Here is a 19,760-nt window from a genome sequence, read left to right as displayed (position 1 = left end):
TTACCTACTAATGTTTTTTGGCCAGGTGGCCAGTTGTTATTGAAAGGGGTGCATTAAAATTTTCTCTGTAATGGTGGATTTGGCAATTTTGTTAATTTCCCCTTCATCTATTTTGAGGCTGTGTCAGAGAAATGTAAATTTAGAGTTGTGATATCTTCATGGTAAATTATTCCTCTTATATTCTCTTGTACCTTAATGTTGTGGCCCTCTTTTTTCTAATCACATAAAAAAATATTGTGAAATATGCCACAATACATAAAATGGTATAAAACATGCGTGTATTGTGTAAGGAATAATATAATAAAGGAAATACCTATCTAATCGCCTTGGGTTATGGAAGGATGCAGATAGTACCTTAAAAACGCCTCCGTGCCCCCACACGGTGCATCCCTCTCTCTCCCTTCACCATAGAGCTAACAGCCGTCCTAACCTGATAGGGAGAATTCCTTTGCTTTTCTCTAGGTTTTGCCATCTGTGCAGGCACCTCATTTAATTTAGGCTTTTTTTTCCTGAACTTTATACAAATGGTGTCATATTGTATGAAAGCATGCAGAGTGCATACAAGGAAATCTGGGATCTGTTTCTTTTGCCTAGTACTGCGTGTGTGAGATTCATCTCTGTCCATGGCGGTACCTCTAGGGCACTTCCATGCCTGTCTAGTATTCCTTCGTATCATTATCCCCTGTTCATCCACCTTACTTTTCGTGGACATCTGGGTTGTTTCCAGTTTTCTGCTATTCCCAAAAACTGCTGCTATTTGCAAAATTCTTTTAAGTACCTCCTGATACAATGTGCGAGAATTTCTTGATGGAGAAATTTGCCTGGGTGTACAATTGCTGGGTCGTAGGATATGGTAGTAAGCTCCTGTTCTACCTTATTTGGCACTGCAGAATATTTTCCAAAGTTTTTGTTCCCATTCATATCCTTATTGCAAAAATATTCCCAACATTCCATATCCTGGCCAATATATGTTACCAGACTTTCAATTTTTATTGACTTATTGGATGTATGACGGTATCTCATTATCAATTTAATTTGCATTTCACTGATTCCTAAGAACTGATCATTTTTTCCAAGTATTTATTTGCTAATATGAAACTGATTTAAACTAATATACTTAATTGATATCCTAATATTAAGCCAACCTTTCATTTGAAATTAAACCATTTATTGATTTTCTAATGTTAAACCAGTTTTGCATTCCTGAAATGAATGACTTTGGTCATATGTATTATCCTTGACTATCCTTTTTAGGTCTTGCTGGATTCAGTTTGCTGGTTTTTAAAGGACTTATATATATATCTCTTGAGAAATATTGACCTGTAGTTTTTCCTTCTAGTACTGTCATTATCATGTTTTGGTAACAAGGTTATGCTCCCCTCAAAAAATGAGTTCAAAATGTTCTCACTTTTTCTGTACACTGAAGAATGTTTAAGATTACAATTTTTTACTCCTTGAGTGTTTGCAAGAATTCACCTGTAAAATCATGTTTGTCTATGTTTTTGTTGTGGGAAGAGTTTCAACTTGATTTTCCTTGGTAGTTTTTGGAATATTCAAAGTTTTCTATTGCTAGTTGGGTCAGTTTTAGTAAGTTGTATTTTTTAGGAATTTGTCTATTTCATCTGATTTTTCAGATTTATTGTCATGAAGTTGTTCACGATACCCTTCTATTATTTTTTAATCTCTGTAGCATCTGTGAGTAGGTTTTTCTGTTCGTTCCTGAGGGGATTTTGGCCTCTTTTGTTATTGGTCAGTCTGACCAGAGTTTGGTCAGTTGTAATCCTCTTTTCAGAGAACCAACTATTTTGGCTCTTTTGAATTTATGTATTGTATTTGTTTTCTATTTTATTAATTTCACTCTTTATTTTCCTTCCTTATGCTTTTTAAAAAATTTTTTAATTTTTAAAATTTTTATGTATTTATGAGTGCGTGAGCATGAGCGGGGAGGGGCAGTGAGAGAGGGAGACACAGAATCCCAAGCAGGCTCCACGCTGTCAGTGCAGAGCCCCACGTGGGGCTCAAACTGACAAACCGTGAGATCATGACCTGAGCTGAAATCAAGAGTTGGATGCTTAACTGACTGAGCCACTCAGGCACCACTCTTTTGTTTCTTAATGTTTATTTTCAGGAGAGAGAGAGAGGGAGAGAATTAGTGGGGGAAGGGCAGAGTGGGAGAGGGGCAGAGAGAGAGAGGGGAACAGAGGATTCAAAGCAGGCAGAGAGCCTGGCGAGGGGCTCAAACTCATGAACCGTGAGATCATGACCTGTGCTGAAGTCGGAAGCTTAACTGACTGAGCCATCCAGGCGCCCCCTTCCTTCTGCTTTCTTGAGTTTATTTTACCGTTCTATTTTCAACTTCTTGAAATGAATGCTTAATTCCTTCATTTTCAGCTCTTCCTTTTTTTTTTTTTTTAATAAATGTTTCTTATAAATTTCCCTCCAAATACTGCTTTAGGTATTTCTCACAACAACTTTTTGTGGCCATTATAAATTTCTTCATCTAAATTTCAAATGGATCATGTTTTCTCATGATTCACAACCCAGAAGATATAGAAAGGTGCACAATGAAAATTCTCGCTCCCCAACTGCTCTTCCACCTGCTCAGTTCCCATTGTGGCTTCCCACCCGTACAGGTCACCTTGTTCTGAGTGCTTCATGTGTGTTTCCAGCCTTTCTCCGGTGTTCACAAGCAGTTAGGACTAGAGAAGCTTATTGCTTTTTCTCTCTTTTTTACACACAATATTTAGTATATTAAACACATGTCCTGCACCTTGTTTTTCTATATCTTGACAATAATTCTTAAAGATCTTTCAATGGCCATCCATCTAGAGCTTTATTCTTTGTGTTTACATCTGCGCAATATTCCATTGTATGAATGTTGCATCATTTTGTCATCATAAATGGACTGAGTAAATAGTTTCCCTCCATATTTTTTGTTACTACAAAAGCTTATTACGTTATACATAGTTCGTGTGTAAATGTATCTTAAAAGTATAATTGCTGGGTACAGGTTATATATATTTAAGATTCTCTTTGCAAAACTTTTATTGCAGAAGGCTAAAAACACAGAACATCAGAGATAATTGTACAATGACCCCCTGGGATGATCTAGTTTCAACAAATATGGCCAGTCTCACTTCATCTATTTTCCTGCCCACCTCCCTCTACTAGTACCTCTGTTCCCAAACTACTTGGAAATAAATTGTAGATATCATTTCACCAATAAATATTTCTGTAGGTGTCCCTAAAAGGTTAAACTCTTTGAAAGACATAACTCCATACCCTATCACACTAAAGAATTACCAGTAATTCCTTATTATTATGAAATATTCAGTATCTTCAAGTTTCTCTGGTTATCTTCTATATCTCATAATTACATAGATTATTTGATGGTTGTACTATGTGAGTCCTTTCAAGTTTGTTGAGACTTGTTGAATGTTCCAGCGTATGTCTGTTTCTCTGAATGTTTCTTTGTGCCTGAAAACGTGTACCTATTATTAGCTACAGTGTTTTCTGTATGTTTGTCTTTCAGTTCATGATTGTTAACCATGCTGTTCAAATCTTTTGTATCCTTACTGATTTGTCTTCTGATGTAATTATGCACTTGTAGACTGATTTGTTATTCCTTACTCTGCTTTCAGTGTATTCATTATTATTCTATCACTTGTTGCATTATGTACCTTGGGGGTATGTATTAATTTATTCAACAAATGTTTATTGAGAGCTTCTACATGCCAGGCACTGGAGTAGTTGTTACAGATATTTCAGTGAGCAAAACAGATAAAAATTCCTGCTTTAGTTGGGAGAGACAGATAATAAGAAAGATAAAGAATTACATACAATTTTTTTTTTTAACTTTAGAGAGAGAGCATGAGTGGGAAAGAGGGTCAAAGGGAGAGAGAGAATCTTAAGCAGGCTCCACACTCAACACAGAGCCCAGGGTGAGGTTCGATCCTATGACCCCGTGACCTGAGCGGAAATCAAAAGTCGGATGCTCAACCAACTGAGCCACCCAGGCGCCCCAAGAATGACATACAATTTAAATTATCTTCTTCATAAATTGAGCTTTTTTAAAATATGAAACATAATTTATTGTCAAATTGGCTTCCATACAACACCCAGGGCTCATCCCAGCAGGTGCCCTCCTCAATGCCCATCACCCACTTTCCCCACCCCCCACTCCCCATCAACCCTCAGTTTGTTCTCAGTATTTAAGAGTCTCTTATGGTTTGCCTCCCTCCCTTTCTGTATCTTTTTCTCCCCTTCCCCTTGCCCATGGTCTTCTGTTAAGTTTCTCAAGATCCACATATGAGTGAAAACATATGGTATCTGTCCTTCTCTGACTGACTTATTTCACTTAGCATAATACCCTCCAGTTCCATCCACATTGCTGCAAATGGCCAGATTTCATTCTTTCTCATTGCCATGTAGTATTCCATTGTGTGTATAAACCACAATTTCTTTATCCATTCGTCAGTTGATGGACATTTAGGCTCTTTCCATCATTTGGCTATTGTTGAGAGTGCTGCTCTAAACATTGGGGTACAAGTGCCCCTATGCATCAGCACTCCTGTATCCCTTGGGCAAATTCCTAGCAGTGCTATTGCTGGGTCATAGGGTAGATCTATTTTTAATAAATTGAACTTTTAACATTATGAATTGACCTTTTTGGTCTTAAATTGTTTTACTTAACATCTTTTATGTGGTAATATAACTGTAACAACTTTCATTGAGTTGTTTGCTATATATATGCCTAAGTAGCTCCACACCTTGTGCAATGTGGGGCTTGAACTCATGATGCTGAGATCAAGAGTTGGACGCTTAAGCGACCTGAGCCAGCCAGACTCCCCTGTATTTTTTTCATACTTTTACTTTTATCCTTTCTATATTCTTATGTTTTAAATTTGTTTTATAAACAACATATAATTAGTTGTGTTTTTAGGAATTTTAACCATTTATTTTATGTACGTATAAATATTTGGATTTATGTCTAACATTTAATTTTCTGCTTTATTTTGTTCCATCTGTTCTGCTTCTTTTTCTCTCCTTTCTTTTGCTTCATTTTGTCTTTTAAAAAATTTTTTTTAAAATATTTGTTTATTTTTGATAGAGACAGAGTGTGAGTGGGGGAGGGGCAGAGAGAGAGGGTGACACAGAATCCGAAGCAGGCTCCAGGCTCCGAGCTGTCAGCACACAGCCCAACCCCAGGCTCAAACTCGCAAACCATGAGATTGTAACCTGAGCCGAAGTCAGGCGTTAACCAACTGAACCACCCTGGCGCCCCCGTTTCATTTGGTCTTAAACATGCCGCCTTTTCTTTCATCTGAAGTTATGTACTTACTTTCTTTTATTTTTTTCAGTAACGGTTTATCAAGATCGAATTCACATCCCATGCAGTTGAGTGTGCAGTTCGGGGGTTTGTGGTATACTCATGGAGGTGTGCCACCAGCACCACCGTTCCTTTTAGAACCTCTTCACCACCCTAAAATACAGCCCCTATTCTTTGGCAGTTACTCTCCACTCCAGCGTTTCCTCAACCCCACCCTCCACTCTAGACAAAGTCTCATCTTTCTGTCTCTACAGATTCGCCTGTTCTAGACATTTCCTGTGACTGGGATCCTCTAACGTGTGACCTTTGTGTCTGGCTTCTTTCACTCACTGTGTTTTCTAGGACCATCCATGTGTAGCATGTACCGGTACTTCCTTAACACTTTATTCCCAAGTACTGTTGCACACGCTGTTCATCCATTCATCACTTGACGGACGTTTGGGTTATTTTCACCTTTTAGCTATTACGAACAATGCTGCTTTTAACCTTTGGGATCAAGGTTTTGTGTGGACGTAGGTTTCGTTTCTCTTGGTATATACCAAGGAAGGAGTAGAATTGCTGGGTCATATGGTAATTCTATGTTTAACTTTTGAAGGAACTGCCAGACTTTTCTCAAAGCAGTAGAACCATCTTATAGTCCCACTAGTAGTATTTGAGGGTTTCTCCACATCCTCATCGACATTTGTTTTTGCCTTTTAAACTATAGCCTTCCTAGTGAGTCTGAAGTGGCATTTCATTGTGGTTTTGGTTTGCATTTCCCTGATGGCTAATGACGTGGCACATCTTTTCGAGTGCTTTATTGGCGATTTGTGTATCTTCTTTGGAGAAATGTCTATTCAGATACTTTGCCTATTTTTTAATTGCATTATTTGTCTTTTAATTATTGAGTTACAAGGTTTCTTTATATATCCAGGATACAAATCTATTGTCAAGGGGCTCCTGTGTGCTCAGTCGGTTAAGCATCCAACTTTGGCTCAGGTCATGATCTCATGGTTCCTGAGCTCAAGTCCCTCTTTGGGCTCTGCGCTGACAGTGCGGAGCCTGTGTGGGATTCTCTCTCTCTCCCTCTCTCTCTGTCCCTCTGGGTTTCTCTGTCTCCCTCTCTCTGCTCCTCACTTACTTGTGCCCTCTCTCTCTTCCAAAACAGACAAACAAAAACCACAAATCCTTTATCAGATACATGATTTGAAAATGTTTTCTCCCATTCTCATGTTGTCATTTCACATTCTTGATGGTGTCCTTTGCAGCACAAAAGCTTTTAATTTTGATGAATTCTAGTTTATCTGTTTTTTTGTTACTTGTGCCTTTGATGTCATATCAAATAAACCATTAGCTCGTCTAAGGCCATGAAGACTTATAACTGTATTTTCTCCTAAAACTTTCATAGTTTTACATTTAGGTATTTGATCCATTTTGAGTTATCATTGTTTGTATATAGTATGAGATAGGGCTTCAACTTCATTTCCAGTTGACCCAGCACCATTCGTTGAAAAGATGATTCCCATCAATGAATTACCTTGGTAACCTTTCAAAAAAATCAATGATGATAAAAGTGAAGGTTAATTTCTGGACTCTAAATTTAAAAAAAAAATTTTTTTTAATGTTTATTTATTTTTGAGAGAGAGAGAGAGGGAGAGAGACAGCGCTTCAGTGGGGAAAGGGCAGAGAGAGAGGGAGACAGAGAATCCGAAACAGGCTCCAGGCTCTGAGCTGTCAGCACAAAGCCCGATGTGGGGCTCGAACTCACAAACTGGGAGATTATGACCTGAGCTGAAGTTGGGCGCTTAACTGACTCAGCCACCAGGCGCCCCTGGACTCTAAATTCTATCTCACTGTGCTATGTATCTATCTTTGTGTCAGTATCACACTGTCATCATTGTAGTTTTGTAGTACGTTTTAAAATCAGCGTGAGTTCTCCAACTTTGTTCTTTTTCAAGATTATTTTGGCTATTTGGAGTCCCTTGAATTTTCATATGAATTTTAGGATCAGTTAATTTCTGCAAAGAAGCCAGCTGAAATTTTGATGGGGACTGCATTGAATGTGAAGATCAGTTTGGGGAGGATTGCCATCTTAATGTTAACATTCAATATTAAGTTTTTAAATCTATGAGCTTGTATATCTTTCCATTTTATTTCAGTCTTTAACTTTTAACTTCTTTAAGAAATGTGTTATAGCCGGGGTGCTTGGGTGACTCAGTCAGTTAAGGTTCTGACTCTTGATTTTGGCTCAGGTCATGATCTCACGGAGCCACACCAGGCTCCACGCTGACAGTGCAGAGCCTGCTTGGGATTCTCTCTCTCTCTCTCTCTCTCTCTCTCTCAACTCTCTGCCCCTCCCCTGCTTCCCTGCTTGTGTTTGCATGCACTCACTCTCCCTCTCTCTCAAAATAGATAAACTTAACAAAATACATTAAAAAAATGTTTTCATTTTCAGAGTACAAGTTTTGCACTTCTTTTGCTACATTTCTTTCTTTTCTTTATTTCTTTTTTTAATAATTTTTTAATGAAATTTTTAAATGTTTTTATTTATTTTTGAGAGAGAGAGAGAGACACAGAGTGCAAGCGGGGGAGGGGCAGAGAGAAAGGGAGACGTGGAATCCGAAGCAGGCTGCAGGCTCCAAGCTGTCAGTGCAGAGCCCGACATGGGGCTCGAACTCATGAACTGTGAGATCATGACCTGAGCCAAAGTCAGACACTTAACCGACTGAGCCACCCAGGTGCCCCATTTATTTCTTTCTTTAAAAGTTTATTTATTTTTAAGAGAGAGAGAGAGAGAGTGGGGTAGGGGCAGAGAGAGAAAATCCCAAGCAGCCTGCACGCTCTCAGCTCAGTCTCACGAACCCCATGATATCATGACCTTAGCCAAAATCAAGAATTGGACGCCTGGGGCACCTGCGTGGCTCATTTGGTTAAGCATCTGACTCTTGATTTCAGTCCAGGTCATGGTCTCACGGTTGGTGGGATCAAGCCGCACGTGGGGCTCTGCGCTGACAGTGTGGAACCTGCCTGGGATTAAGACTCGGATACTTAACTGATGGAGCCACCCAGGTGCCCTGCTGCTACATTTATTCCTAATTATTGTTTTGACACTATTGCAAATGGGATTATTTTCTTTTTGTTACTTTATTCATTTTTGAATTGTTCATTGCAGTATATAGAAATACAGTTGATTCCTATATCCTGCAACCTTATGGAGCTTGTAAGTTAGTTCTAGTAGTTTAGTAGATTCTTTAGGATTTTCTGTCTCTAAGACCATCTGTAAATAGAGATAGTCTTACGTTTTTCTTTCCAACATAGATGCCTTTTATTTCATTTTCTTGCCTTATTTCCCTGGTCGAAACTTCCAACCCAGTGTTGAGTGAAAGTGGCACAAGCAAACAACCTTGTCTTATTCCTGGTCTTAGGGAGAATCCGTTCAGCTTTTTACCATTAAGTGTAATGTTAGGTGTGGATTTTTAATAGATGCCTTTTATCAGGTTGATGATATTCTCTTCTATTTCAAGTTTGTTGAATGTTTTAATCATGAAGAGGAGTCACATTTTTTCAAATGCTTTTTCTGTATCCATTGAGATGATCGTGTGGTTTTTGTCCCTTATTCTGTTAGTGGGATATATTAATTACATTAATTGATTTTTGTGTGTGTTAGCCCAACCTTGCACTCCTGGGATAAATCCACTTGGTCTGGTGTATAACCCTTTTTATATGTTGCTAAATTTGGCTAACTAGTATTTTGTTGAGGACTTGGGTCTATATTCATAAGAGATATTGGCTTATCGTTTCCTTTCCTTATGATATATTTGTCTAGATTTGGTATCAGGGTAATAACACTGGCTTTGTAGTATGCATTGGGGAATATTCCCTCCTTTTCTTTTCTTTTCTTTTTTTTCCTGGAAAATTTTGAACAAGATTGGTATTTATTGTTTTTTAAATATTTGGTAGAACTCACCAGTAGACCCATCTGGCCCAGGCTTTTCTATGTGAGTAGTTTCTAGATTACTAATTCAGTCTCTTTACTTGTTATAAGTCTATTCATAATGTCTATTCCTTCTTGAGCCAGTTTTGGTAGTGGTGACTTTCTAGAAATTTGTCCATTTCATCTAAGTTATCTGATTTGCTGCCATGTAGGTGTTCATAGTATTTCTTTATAATCCTTTTTTATTTCTGTAAGGTTAATAGTAACATCCCCTCTTTCATTCCTGATTATACTAATTTGAGTCTTCTTTTCTTGGTAAGTCTAGAGGAAGTTTTGTCCCTTACTGATCTTTTTAAAACAGCTTTTAGTTTCATTGATTTTTCTTTATTGTTTTTCTATTCTCTATTTCACTTACTTTTGTTCTAATCTGTATTAACTTGCCTCTGCTTGCTTTGGGTTTAGTTTGCTTTTTTTTTTTTTTTTGCGCCATTCACAGTGGAGAGAAATGTAAACAACCCTAAGGATGCAGTGGTAAATCACAAGGGCGTAAAATAAACTGTAGTAAACATTGTACTACTGTAGTAATTTTGTAGCCACCTCCTGTTGCTATTGTGATGAGCTCAAGTGTTGTATCTGCTTAAAAGTCCATGATGCGAATCTTCTCTAGTCTCTGCAGAATCTTCTCTCATCTCTGCGTGAGCAATTTGTCTCCGGTAAATTGCATATCACAGTAAAAAGTGATCTCTTGTGGCTCTCACTATTAGTGGTTAAGTTTTTGGGGAGTCAGAAGTCATATGCAGATTTTTGACTGCATGAGGCTCAGTGTCCCTAACCCCTGCATTGTTCAAGGGTCAAATGTGTGTGTATATATACACATATACACACACACATATACACATATATGCCCACATATATATATATATATATATATATATATATACACACACACAGCATATATACAATTGCATAGATAGATAGATAGATATAGATAGATAGATATACTGTATTTATATAAAGGAAGAACGTGAAACAAAAATTGTCTGGTTACCTACAGTGAAGCTGCCTGAATTCGGTTCCTATTTTTGACCACTTACTAGTGGTCAACCTGACCAAGTCCCTTATCTGCATCAAACCTAAGTTTCTCGAGCCACAAAGTTGAGATACTAATCCCTCCCTCACTAGGCTGGTGTGATAATTCAACGAACTAATGTATGTAAAATGTCATATCCCAATGTATGCACAGTACCAGACACACAGTAAATGCTTAACAAAAGGCAGCTGCTCTGAGAACTAAAGCTAATTATTAGTGGTAATTATTATTTGTTTACCCTCTCTGTCCTGGCAGTTCCTCTGTGACGAGGGTGCTGGTATTTCTGGGGACTACATTGATCGAGTGGATGAGCCCCTGTCCTGCTCTTATGTGCTGACCATTCGGACTCCTCGGCTCTGCCCCCACCCTCTCCTCCGGCCCCCACCCAGTGCTGCTCCCCAGGCCATCCTGTGTCACCCTGCTCTGCAGCCTGAGGAGTACATGGCCTACATTCAGAGGCAAGCTGGTGAGTAATTAGAAGAGCAGGGAGAGGAAGGAGAGACGTGGGGACAGATAAGCAGAAGATACGGTATTGAGAGCCCAGAGGCATGTGGCCTTGTCCTGCCTACACACTGTTTCTCAGTAGACTCAAAGCAGTATGGAGACAAAGCCATAGAGGAACTGCACGACCTAGAGCCACAAATGTGGAGCGAGGCCAAGCCGGGAGCAGTGCCCCCAAGGAGAGCAGGTAGGACCTTGGAGCCCCTGTTCCATGAAACTTCTCTCCATTTCTTCCCTTTCCCCAGTCTTACCATCCTATACTGACTGTTGGGGGTCAGGGGCGGGGGAAGTACTATGGGCCCTGATTCCTTAGTAATAGCAGAGGGGAGTGTACCCCATTCTATTTGCTCCCTTCCGTTTCTCCCCTCCTTTCAGATTCCTCCCTGTTCTCTGTATCCCAGGTGCACGTCCAACCAAGGATGACGGTAAGGAATCAGATTTCTGGAAGATGCTTCGTGAGCCAGAGGACCAGGCCGCTGGTGGGGAGGAGGCTCAGGCTGAGGTGAGAGCCAGCTTCCCAACCATTTCTCCAATAAGGCTGACCCTGGGTGAGCTGAGGTCATTATGAGATGACGTACCCCTTTCTAGGGAGGCCAGGCTAAACCCAGAACCACTGCCTTCAGCGTGTGGTAGGCATAAACAAGCGTGTGTACTTGACTCTACCCTTGTCTCCACATCAGGAGCAGGAACCAAATCTTGAGGCAGCAGACCCAGCTCCGGGCCCTCCTCATGGTGAGCGAGCCCTTCGTGTGTCCTTGACTGCTTGAATGTATTTGGGGGTGGGCATGGGGTGGAACTAACCACTGGGGGATGGGGGGAGGCTGGGCTGCCAGGCCAGCAGTGAATTCATTTTTACAGGAGGTGATACTATTTCCCGGCAACAATTCTATTCTGGGGAGATAGCAGAACACAGTGGTTCCACCACTTGCTGACTTTGTAATCCTGGGTGGTTTCACTTAACCTCAGTTTCCTCGTCTATTACCAGCGGGTAATAACCCCTACCTTATAGGGTTGAGGTGAGGTTAAATGAGAACGAGTCTGTAGCTCACGGCAGAATGCCTGGAACAGAGTGGACAATAAATGGTTTGTATTTGTGGAAAGGGGAGAACAGTATCTGGGGAAGTGGAGCCTGTGGCCCGAGAGTCTCTTCTGTGGTCCTAAAAACTGGAGTGATTGCCAGCAGGGCCTCGGCCGTGCATGTGTGACTTTGCTTGTTAGTATCCTCCTCTCCCCACTGTGGGTCCACCGTAGGCCAGTGCTCTCGGGGTGGGGGGGTGGCTATGTCGTCCCCCATCTCACTATAGACAAGTAGTCCTGGAGGCAGGGACCATGTCCTTCCTTGGTCCCCTCCTCTCCTCGCCTTAGGAAATCAAAATAGAATTTAGGACACAACTGGTCCATTCCTGCCCTTTCATCTCAGATTTTCAGAACAACGTGCAGGTCAAAGTCATCCGGAGTCCTGCGGACTTGATTCGATTGATAGAGGAGCTGAAAGGTGGAACAAAAAAGGTATAGGCCCGGCTCAAGGGAGGGGGAGAGACTGCCCCCCTGCTGGGAGCACTTAGGGAACCGCCTCTGACCTGGGCCTGAAGGCAGCCCAGCGGGTTGTGGACTCCCTTTGTTTTCTCCCCCTGAGTGCCCCTTACCACACTCCAGCCACCGTGGGTCTGCCGCCCTTGCGTCTCTGCGGAAACCCCAACCGTCCACCTCTTTCTCCTGATTCCCGTCCACCCAGGGGAAGCCAAATGGAGGCCAAGAGCAGCCTGCAGATGATGCCACAGACGTCCCTCAAAAGGAAGCAGAGGTGAAGGCGAAGAGTGACGCAGATCATCAGAACGAGATAGAAGAAGAGGAGGAGGAGGAGGAGGATGAAGACGAAGATGAGGATGAACAGCAGTTACTGGGAGAGTTTGAGAAGGAACTGGAAGGGATACTGCTCCCGTCAGACCGAGACAGGCTCCGCTCAGAGGTGAAGGCTGGCATGGAGCGGGAACTGGAGAACATCATCCAGGAGGTGAGCACAGTTCTCACCCTGACGCTTCCGCAGCTGGCTGCTCCCGTGGGGAGGGACGGGCCGAGGGGCTGTAGGGGAGCAAAGGTCAGCATCCACACAGCGCAGGGCCTGGGACGGGGCACCCTCAGCTGGCAGTTGTTTACTTAATAAAAGGAGGGGGACAATAGGAAAGGGGGAGCAGAGAGAGGCATGAGACTTAGCTATTACTCTCCAGTAGAGCACGGACCACTGACCTTCACTCCCCAGACCCTTGACTCTCCACTCCTGCTTGGGCATTCCAGACAGAGAAGGAGCTGGACCCAGACGGGTTGAAGAAGGAATCCGAGCGTGATCGGGCAATGCTGGCCCTGACATCCACTCTCAACAAACTCATCAAAAGGCTGGAGGAAAAACAGAGTCCAGAGCTGGTGAAGAAGCACAGGAAAAGGAGGGTGGTCCCCAAAAAGCCTCCCCCCTCCCCCCAACCAGCAGGTAAGAGCTGTCAGACAGGGAGGGGCAGTCAAGCCCATTGTCTTTGTCCCTCGCCCGGCCCAGGCCCACGCACCCTGGAGGGCATCCTGCTCTTTCCCTTCTGAGAGTGCTTACTCTCTTCCCTCTTTCTGGAACGCTGTTCTCACTGCCTCCATCCCTTTGCCTGGCCACCTTCTATTCATCCTCTTGGGCAGCAGCTTTAAGAGCATGTCTGTCTTGTTTTCTGGTTTGCTCCTGTGCACCCACTGCCTGGCACTTTCCTGGCACATGGTGGGTGGTCTGTAGACATTCATGGAATGACTGTGAATGAGCCTGTGTGCTGAAGTCCACACACCTGTGAAGGATGCAGCCTGTCAACAGTTAGGACTTCGCACCGCGAGAGGCCCCAACTGGTTGGGTGTGGATAGGGCAAGCCCAGCTATTCGTAAGCCAATTGCCTGGACAGACTTGAAGTTATTCCGTCTTCCTGTACCCCCTTATGTCCATTCCACAGGGTCCTGTGAGATCAGACATTCCAAACAGAAGGTTCTGTTCTCAACCTTCCATCCCACTATCTCTATAAACACTGGAATGTCTTTCGAGTACCAGCATGTGGAGTACCAAACCACAGTTTCTGAACCTGCTTCTTAAAACAAAACTTCTTTGTTGGCCCAGGTGGCTTGATTTTTGCTTCAGGAAACACGGCCATTTTTCCTGTAGGGGATAGGCAGAATTATTGGTTCGGGAGGGAAGAGGGAGGCTGTAGCCAGGGGAGGGAGCTTTATAGGCTTGAGGGCTGGGGGGGGGGGGGGGGCACTAATTTATTCTGAACCCTGGTTCATGTATGCGTTTGAGGTGGAAAACTGCCGAAACCCGTTGGTGGCTTAGGGAGAGGTGACCACCACAGCCCCTAACCTGGAGTCACGGCTCTGCTTTGTGTCTCCCTGTGTGTCTCCCCCTCTAAGAGGAGGATCCTGAGCACAGAGTCCGGGTCCGGGTCACCAAGCTCCGACACGGAGGCCCCAATCAGGATCTGACTGTCCTCGAGATGAAACGGGAAAACCCACAGCTGAAACAAATCGAGGGGCTGGTGAAAGAGCTGCTGGAGAGGGAGGGGCTCACGGCGGAAGGTGGGCCCTGGGGCTGGCTGGCCCAAGAGCTGTTGGCAGGGCCTGCTGCCCGAGGTGGAGGGGCTGGGTCCGGTGGAAACCTGGCTGGGCACCTGGGGGGCAGAGGCCCTGCACCGAGGCTCCCACCCTTCCTCGCCTCTCACTGCCCACGTGGCTCCTTTCCAGGGAAAATTGAAATCAAAATCGTGCGACCCGGCGCGGAAGGGACAGAGGAGGACGCACGCTGGCTGACTGACGAGGACACAAGAAACCTCAAGGAGATTTTCTTCAATATCTTGGTGAGAGGCCGCCCGCCCCCAGTCCCGATCTCCAAGCTTTGGCCCTGCTCTAGCGCGCCGTGGAGCTGAGAGCGCGGCTCCGGCCACCCTGGCTAGCCCCAGCCTCGCCGCCACCTTCTGTCCTTCTGTGATTCGAGGCTGGCGGTTCTGGCGGCCGGGAGGGTTTGTGCTCGGCCGGAGCCGCTCGCGAAGCGCGGGCGCCGGGTCCCTGCCTTCCCCGGAGCCGCCCGTGTCCTTGGATCGTACGGAGCCCAGGGCGCCCTTGGCTCCCCAGCAGCGACCTCACTCAAGGCACACCCTCCGCGCAGGTGCAGGGAGCAGAGGAGGCGCAGAAAGAGCGGCAACGGCAGAAGGAGCTGGAGAGCAATTACCGCCGCGTGTGGGGCTCTCGCGGCGGGGAGGGCACGGGAGACCTGGACGAGTTTGATTTCTGAGACCACCGCTGCCGTCTGCTGGCCAGGGAGTCCCGGGCCTGCCTAGACTGGCCCTGCCTTCTCCCCCACCAGCCACCCGGGCCCTGAAGGCTAAACGGCAGAGCTGAGCTTCGGACCTGGCATCCAGCCGATCCTGCCCCCCCCACCCCCGGGGGGGGGGGGGGCGTGGCAGGAGCACACGGCTGCTGCTCAGACCTGCCCAAGACCAACTGGGCCTGCCGGGTTTGCTCTCCCAGGCTCCTCCCCACAACCCCTTCCTTTCTCCAGCCCGCCCTGGTACCAGCCCCTTAACTTGTTGGTTCCTTTCCCCTCCCTACCTGGAGAGTTGGTGAGATCTCTTGCGTGGAGGAGGGCAGGGAGAACAAGAAGAGTGGGGCAGTTCAGCAGGCCCCCCACCCCCTGCCCGAACTGCTCCTCAGGGTCACCCCCTTCCCTTGGATTGGCTTGGGATTTCCCACTCCTCTCCCTTCCCACACTGTTCCCTATAATCCATACTTCTGAGTTGAGGTGCTTCCCCCTCTGTCTCTGAGGAAATGGGAGAGAGTTGCCCACCACCTCTGACACAATCCCACTGAAAAGGGTGGGGTACAGAACCACCCACCATGTTCTTGAACAATCAGGTTTCCAAATAAAGAACTGGACCATCCGTCAATCTTTTTTTTTTTTTTTTTCCGTCTTCTTCTTCTCAGGGGGAGGTGGGGTGGGAGCTCTAGTAGGCATGAGGCTGACTGTTCTCAGGGTGGAGTGCACTCTCTCTGAAACCATTCTGTGCTCCGCACGCCCTAGGTGGCCTCAGTGGGCACTGGGGCACGCGGGAAGAGGCCAGGACAGAGAAACAAAGCCCACTGGCCCGCCAAGGACTGCAACACTTTTCCTCACCCATTTCTGTTCCTTCTCTTCTCCCCCTGTATACCCCAAAGCCAAGTGCACACCGCGGAGTTCCCCCACCAGGGGAATCCTCCTGCTGAACTCTCTCCCAGCAGTGTGCTGCAGCTTGTGTTTACCACCCACACCCCGTGCCCACCTGGCCGTACCGCTTCATTTCTCCCAGTAAAGACTCTACCCTTCACCACGCCCAAAGAGGGCATTGCTGCCCACACATGCCAGCTTCCTACTATGCCAAGGGCAGGTGGGTCTGGGTAGGTCTCTCCATCTCTTCCTTGTTGCCAAGTACAGATGTTGGGCCCCTCACTGCCCCCCCCCCTTCTTTACATCTCTGAGATATATAGTCTTTCTGCCAAAGACTGCACTCACAAGGTAAGATAGAGGGCACTGAACTCCCAGGTCTCCAGAAGTGCAAACTAAGAGATTCGATTGTTGAAGGAAGTTGTCTGAGACCAACCCTCTTCTTTCTGAATGTGGACTGGTGCTTATTTTGCATGTTATGCTTAAATTGTTTTATATGGAAATGTAAGGGCACCTGGGTGGCTCAGTTGGTTAAGCATCCCACTTCAGCTCAGGTCACGATCTCTTGTGAGTCTGAGCCCTGCAGCAGGCTCTGTGTTGACAGCTCAGAGCCTGGGCCTGCTATGGATTTTGTGTCTCCCTCTCTCTCTCTGCCCCTCCCCTGCTCACATGCTGTCTCTCCCTGTCTCTGAAAAATAAACATTAAAAAGAAAAAATCTTTTGGGGCGCCTGGGTGGCTCAGTCGGTTAAGCGGCCGACTTCGGCTCAGGTCATGATCTCGCGGTCCGTGAGTTCAAGCCCCGTGTCGGGCTCTGTGCTGACAGCTTAGAGCCTGGAGCCTGTTTCAGATTCTGTGTCGCCCTCTTTCTCTGACCCTCCCCCATTCATGCTCTGTCTCTCTCTGTCTCAAAAATAAATAAATGTTAAAAAAAAATAAAACTAAAAAAGAAATGTAAGCAGGTGGACTTGTGAAATCCTGCTTCCCCAGATCCATTTGTATCTGTTATGGGGAGGAATGCTTTACTGTGCAAGACCTGAGACCCTGCCTCAAGTGCATCTGTAATCAGAATTCTGGGTTCCAATCCTCACTCCTTTATTTACTGTCAGTGGGGCTGTTGAACGAGCTACTTTAGTTTTTGTTTATTTGTTTGTTTTGGTTACTTAACTTTTCAAGTGCTGCTTCCTCCCGGGTAAGTTCTGGATGATTGCACTGGCCTCCGATGGTGGTTTTGAGTATTGAATGAAATCTAGTGTGTGTGTCATGCTCTTAGCACAGCACCTGGCCCACAGGAAGTGCTCAATAACTTCAACCAGCTCCTGAGTTCTGAAGAGACTAGATGGTTCTTGGAGGCAAGAGCCTTAGAAGGAATCCCAAAAGCTGATCTGAAGCTCCATTGGAAATCTTTCAGAATAGGGGAGCGGGCAGACACCGGGGCAGGAAAGTTCTCTTTGATTTGATAGGGATGGACTCAACATCATCAGAAAGCTGAGTTCTGGAAACATTGCTAGATTCAATCATCTTGTACCTTCAACAGCAAATTCGTTTTTGCTTTCCTTTGGCTTTTGGTGAAACTCCCATGGAGAAAGTCGGCCTGCCCCAACTGTGCTAAGGCAACCAAAAGGAGGCGAGTGGGATGTGTGGCAGATAGCAACCAGGAGGGGATGGGGAGGGACAGCAGGAATCCAGGTGAGGATACCCAAGGTGAGCCAGGAAGGTGGCATGGATGTAAAAGGGCAGCAGCTCCCCTTCAACCCCCCAACACCCCGGGGAGTCTCCTTCTAGAATCCTATTCTGCACAGCCTGGAGGGCTTGACATTTTTGTCATTCCATCCACTACACCCTTTATATTTCCCACAAGGCCAAAGATGCAGCCCATGATAAAAAGAATTCAGTGGATTACTTAGTGTTGGGATTTGCTGCGGGGAGTTGCTGACACCTTGACCACCTTCTGCCACAGGCTGGAAATGAACTTCCCACCGGCCCATGGTTCCCTGTGGTGATTTCATGCTCTCCAGGGTCCTTACTTCCTCCTCATTCACACTCTCTCACACTGAGCTTCTGAGGAAGGGAGTGAGTTTTTGCCACTAAGAAATAAAGTGGAAATGGAGCGCGGGAGTCCAGGGTCTCTGAGCCAAAAGACAGACGGGCCAGGCGTTCCTGTTTGAGTCTCTTTTGCTACTTGCCCCTCTTCCTTTCGTTTTGCCTTCCCAAACTATGCCCCTGCATCTGCACCTGTCACTGCCCCTGCGACCCTGCATTCACCTTTCCTGTGTCAGGCTGCTGTGCTGGGTGATCGCTCGGCCTAGAATCCTGGAGAATCAGGGCCTCCACGTGAAAGGGACCTGGACCTGCCGCTGCAGCCACACCTTGTTAGCTTCGTGGCACACCTGTAGCTGTACGTCGTCGTCGTGGGACTGAGGGGAAGGGGCCTCTACCAGAAGACGCGGGGCCACTGACTGAATGACAACGTGCGGTGGCTGTGCCCAACCTGCGCTGGCTGCTGGCCCAACACCACTCCACCTAGTCCTTCTATCAGGGCAAATGCTTTCTGCTGCGTGTGACAAACAGGATTGGCTACACGCTGAACCAGAAGAACTGCAGCTGTTGGGGCAGCACTGGCCTCAGTCTGCTGGGGCCTCAGTGGCCCTGTAGATGACATGGAGGTGGGCAGATGTCCACAGCAGCTGGGCATGGAGTCTGCAGACACCGCGGACTTCGGCTGGGAGACAGACTTTCTACCTCTGTCCCCAGGTCCTTACTATAATGAGCTCTACCTCTGGTATCGGGTACCTAGGGTGGTCCTCCCCGGCCAGTGCTGGAGTCCTTACCAGGTCCTTCTCAACAGATATTGTTCAGGTTACAAATAAACAGATGCCACCAAGGTAACCCGCTCAAGGCCACCCAGCCTTGAAGTGGAGGGCCTGGTTTCAAATTCAGATCTGACTCCAAGGTTCCTGCTCTCAACCAAAGCTACCCCCTCTGTTCGCCTCTCCAAGCAGCCTCTCCTCTGTCCTCAGAGTCCCCTAAGTTCCCCACGGCAGCTCCTTCCCAGAAACAGGGTCATCTTGGGAGTCATTGACTTTTCTGCTCCCTGGATCCCCACTGTGGCTCTGCCCTGCCTGTTTCCTTCCGCCACATGATGAAGTATCTGACCTGCCACCTCGTGCCTGGATGTTGCCCTGTCACCAGCCCCGGCAGAGGCACCCTCCGCTGGGCCACTCCCGGCCTCCAGTTCCCCACCTTGACCAAGACCGTTCCCTGACCCGCCTCTTAGAGAACAAACCAGCAGCTCAACCCCTAGACAAAATCACTTCCTCTTTAATTGCTGTTGAAGAAGATTCACACCACCTGCCTCAGAGGAGATGGGGGGCCTTTCCCCCTGCCCCCATCCCTCTCCCCTCCCCAAAATTACCTGGTCCTTTGAAAAATATTTTAGCCGAGAGAGAGAGAGAAAAAAAAAAAAAAAAGAAAGAAAAGAAAAAAGACCGGAAACACTGACACAGACGGCCCAAGGGCTGGATTGATTAAAGGAGGCAGGGCTGGGCCAGGTAAATCCACCCCACCACCCCCTTTCTGGGGATGGGGAAGGAGGCCTGGTAACCCTCCCAGCCACCTCACATCCTCTTAGCTCTGGCTGGGAGGGATCATGGGGTTGAAGGACGGGTCTGGAGCTGCTCCAGTGGAAGGGAGGGACTGGACAGGAAGAATAGTGGG

General features: G+C 46.0%; 1 protein-coding gene across 4 annotated transcripts in view; it reads left to right on the top strand.

Moving 5' to 3' along the window:
• Nucleotides 1-15,791, top strand: part of OS9 (OS9 endoplasmic reticulum lectin) — a 30,347-nt gene extending 14,556 nt beyond the window's left edge. The window contains exons 6-15 of one of the 4 annotated variants that reach the window (XM_040491586.1): nucleotides 10,588-10,798; nucleotides 10,919-11,020; nucleotides 11,235-11,335; nucleotides 11,514-11,565; nucleotides 12,254-12,342; nucleotides 12,569-12,847; nucleotides 13,129-13,318; nucleotides 14,263-14,427; nucleotides 14,593-14,705; nucleotides 15,014-15,791. In XM_040491586.1, coding sequence (XP_040347520.1) covers nucleotides 10,588-10,798; nucleotides 10,919-11,020; nucleotides 11,235-11,335; nucleotides 11,514-11,565; nucleotides 12,254-12,342; nucleotides 12,569-12,847; nucleotides 13,129-13,318; nucleotides 14,263-14,427; nucleotides 14,593-14,705; nucleotides 15,014-15,139 — 1,428 coding nt within the window. In that variant the 3' untranslated portion in view covers nucleotides 15,140-15,791. Of the gene's footprint in view, nucleotides 1-10,587; nucleotides 10,799-10,915; nucleotides 11,021-11,234; nucleotides 11,336-11,513; nucleotides 11,566-12,253; nucleotides 12,343-12,568; nucleotides 12,848-13,128; nucleotides 13,319-14,262; nucleotides 14,428-14,592; nucleotides 14,706-15,013 lie in introns of all 4 variants that reach the window. The other 3 variants (XM_040491585.1, XM_040491588.1, XM_040491587.1) reach the window with 3 other exon arrangements.
• The last annotated feature ends 3,969 nt before the right edge of the window (nucleotides 15,792-19,760 follow it).

The sequence above is a fragment of the Herpailurus yagouaroundi genome, unplaced genomic scaffold, assembly GCF_014898765.1.
Source record: "Herpailurus yagouaroundi ecotype Mexico unplaced genomic scaffold, PumYag 182, whole genome shotgun sequence".
Taxonomy (NCBI): domain Eukaryota; kingdom Metazoa; phylum Chordata; class Mammalia; order Carnivora; family Felidae; genus Herpailurus; species Herpailurus yagouaroundi.
This window is presented reverse-complemented; position numbering and strand designations above follow the sequence as displayed.